General features: G+C 44.2%; 1 protein-coding gene across 1 annotated transcript; it reads right to left on the reverse strand.

The window, feature by feature from the left end:
• Positions 1–277: 277 nt before the first annotated feature.
• LOC130889919 (speckle-type POZ protein-like) lies at positions 278–1,396 on the reverse strand. Its single transcript, XM_057793850.1, has one exon. The coding sequence runs from the start codon at positions 1,394–1,396 to the stop codon at positions 278–280; it is 1,119 nt and encodes a 372-aa protein (XP_057649833.1).
• Between the last annotated feature and the right edge of the window lie 1,059 nt (positions 1,397–2,455).

Below are 2,455 nucleotides of genomic sequence, written 5' to 3' on the forward strand. Positions count from 1 at the left end.
GCAGGCAGAGGCAGGCGGATTTCTGTGAGTTCGAGACCAGCCTGGTCTTCAGAGCTATTTCCAGGACAGGCTCCAAAATCACAGAGAAACCCTGTTTCAAAAAACCAAAAAAAAAAAAAAAAAAAAATTACAAAAAATACACCACTACAATATTCAAAGCTTTAATAAATGTATTAAAACACTACTAACTGTGATGTCTTTCCCCAGAGTTGCTGTAAATGCTCCGTGTACCCCATAGTCTACCCAGGAGTCCTCGGTATCAATAATGACCACTGCTTCAGGGATACACATGTAGGGTACCTGTGACAGGTTCCTGGGATTGCTTCAGACGTTTGAGAGGGGGCTCCAGTAGATTGCATCGAGAAGAAGCCAGAGAGCTGTATGCTTCAGCCACCAAGTGGGGGCGTGAATCCACCATTAACTTCCAGCTTGCAGTCTGAGAGACCTCGGAAGCATGAGCTGTAATAAAATTCAGCACCTGTGTTTTCAGCTGCCTTGTGCTGTGGAGGTCAGCCAGGACGAGAGTGTAGGCAGCATTCTTCACAGAGAGGTCCCTGCAGAGGGCACTCTCACACATGACCTTCAAACGCTCCAGGCCATACTTGTCAGCAGCTGCCAGCACAGCATCTGCAATGTTGTAGAGGACTGGTTCCTTCCCGGTGTAAATAAAGTCCATCATTGCCTTGAAGACTTCAGTTTTCAGGTCATGAATCTCAAAGCGATTTTTTCTGCTCTCCTCCGTGTCTTGTTCAAACATGGCTCTGAAAACTGGAGAGCGAGCAGCTAAGATGGCCTTGTGAGCCCGGAATTCCTGGCCAGCTACCACCAGGCAGCAGTCTGTGAAGCTCGAATTCTTCCACAGCTCTCCTAGATCATCTCCTAATGGGCCTTTGGGACCCTGGATTCTCTTCTCCGTGCTGTCATGAGGGATACTGTAGGAATACGGGACCAGGATCCCCATGCAAAGGAGGGTGAAGTGGTCTTCAGGGAGCAGCCCATGAGAATGGTCCAAGAGGAAATCTCGAAGGATGAACATTTTGTAACCCCGTTGGTAGCCTGGCAAGAAATTAAAGTCTTTCGGGCTAGTCACAGGTTCGTTTTTTTCTCCTTTGGCATTTATGATCCAAAACTTGAACCGTATGGTAAGGGGACTCTTTGGAGAGCTCAGCAACTCTAGGTGAACTGACAGGTAATCTGAGCTTTCTTCATCGACGCCCTTAGGGTGAACTCTCAAACACCATTTGTCATTGCCTCCTATTGAGAAAGTTGGGCTTCTAATACTGTCCCTCATTTCCTCCAGAATAAAACGGAAGTTGCGGATGGTCCACCTGCAGGAGAAATTCTGGATGTTGAACTGTTTATAGCCCCAGTTCTTGTCTATGGCGTCCCATGACATTTCTCCTGGAGGTAGTTTGATGGTTAAACTGGATACAAAATGAAAAACTAGGATTTGTCTTCTCTTGCCCTGTAGGATACAATAATAGGCATGATATACATTTTTAGCTTCTGTTTTTCCTCTGTTCCCTCTTCTATGAGGTTGGAAACTCGATTCTCTATAATTATCCAGATTTCAATTCTAGTTTCAGTGTGGGTAGACTAGGCTACAAGGGACTGTTCTAGCACTTCTTTCTTTCTAGATTGAATCTTAGGTCAATGGATTTCTAATTTTGAGAATCATACACAATTTTGATAATTTACATTTTATATACTCATCCAAAATTTTGCACAGTCGTTCTCTAGTGTAACAGAACATACCCAAGGACTCTCTCTGTATGAACAAAAAGATTCATTAGAATGACTTAGGGTTGCAGTCCTGCTAATCCCACAAAGGCTACCTGTGAAGGGAGAGTCCAGGAATCCAGTACTTACTCAGTCCAGGAGATAAGATGTGCCAACTGGTCTTCAATCTATGCTGGAATTGGGATGAAGAATTCTCTAATGCCAGTAAGGGAATGGTCTTGCTGCAAGGTGAGGGCAAGCAGGCAATGAGCAACAGCTTCCTCCATGTTTTTTATAGGCTCCTAGGAGGCAGAAGGCGTGGCCCAGCTAGAGGTGTGTCCTTCAGACTCTAAATATGGATTAAAGGTGTGTTCTTCAGTTCTTAGGATAAATGTTTGTGTTTTTCTGCCTCCAAAGTGTGTCTGTGAAGTGCTGTAGCTACTTCAATTTAAGCAAAAATATTTCTCACAGTCGTGCCCTCTGTTTTAGGATTTTAGTTAATTCCAGGTGTAGTCAAGTCGGGAACCAAGAACCACAATCTCTAGAGAATTTGCTTGCTGGGGTCAATCTTCCATAAATAAGAGAATGGTGTCCATTCCTACATAGCTGTTATTACTCTTCTCATGTTGTTATAAGAATTCCTCCCATACACACAATCTGGGAAGAGATGCTTTTCTTACCCTGTCAGTGTTCACAGCATGAAGGTCAGGGTGGAAGAATTCTTATAAGGAGGCAT

This window comes from Chionomys nivalis, chromosome 18 (assembly GCF_950005125.1).
Source record: "Chionomys nivalis chromosome 18, mChiNiv1.1, whole genome shotgun sequence".
Taxonomy (NCBI): Eukaryota; Metazoa; Chordata; class Mammalia; order Rodentia; family Cricetidae; genus Chionomys; species Chionomys nivalis.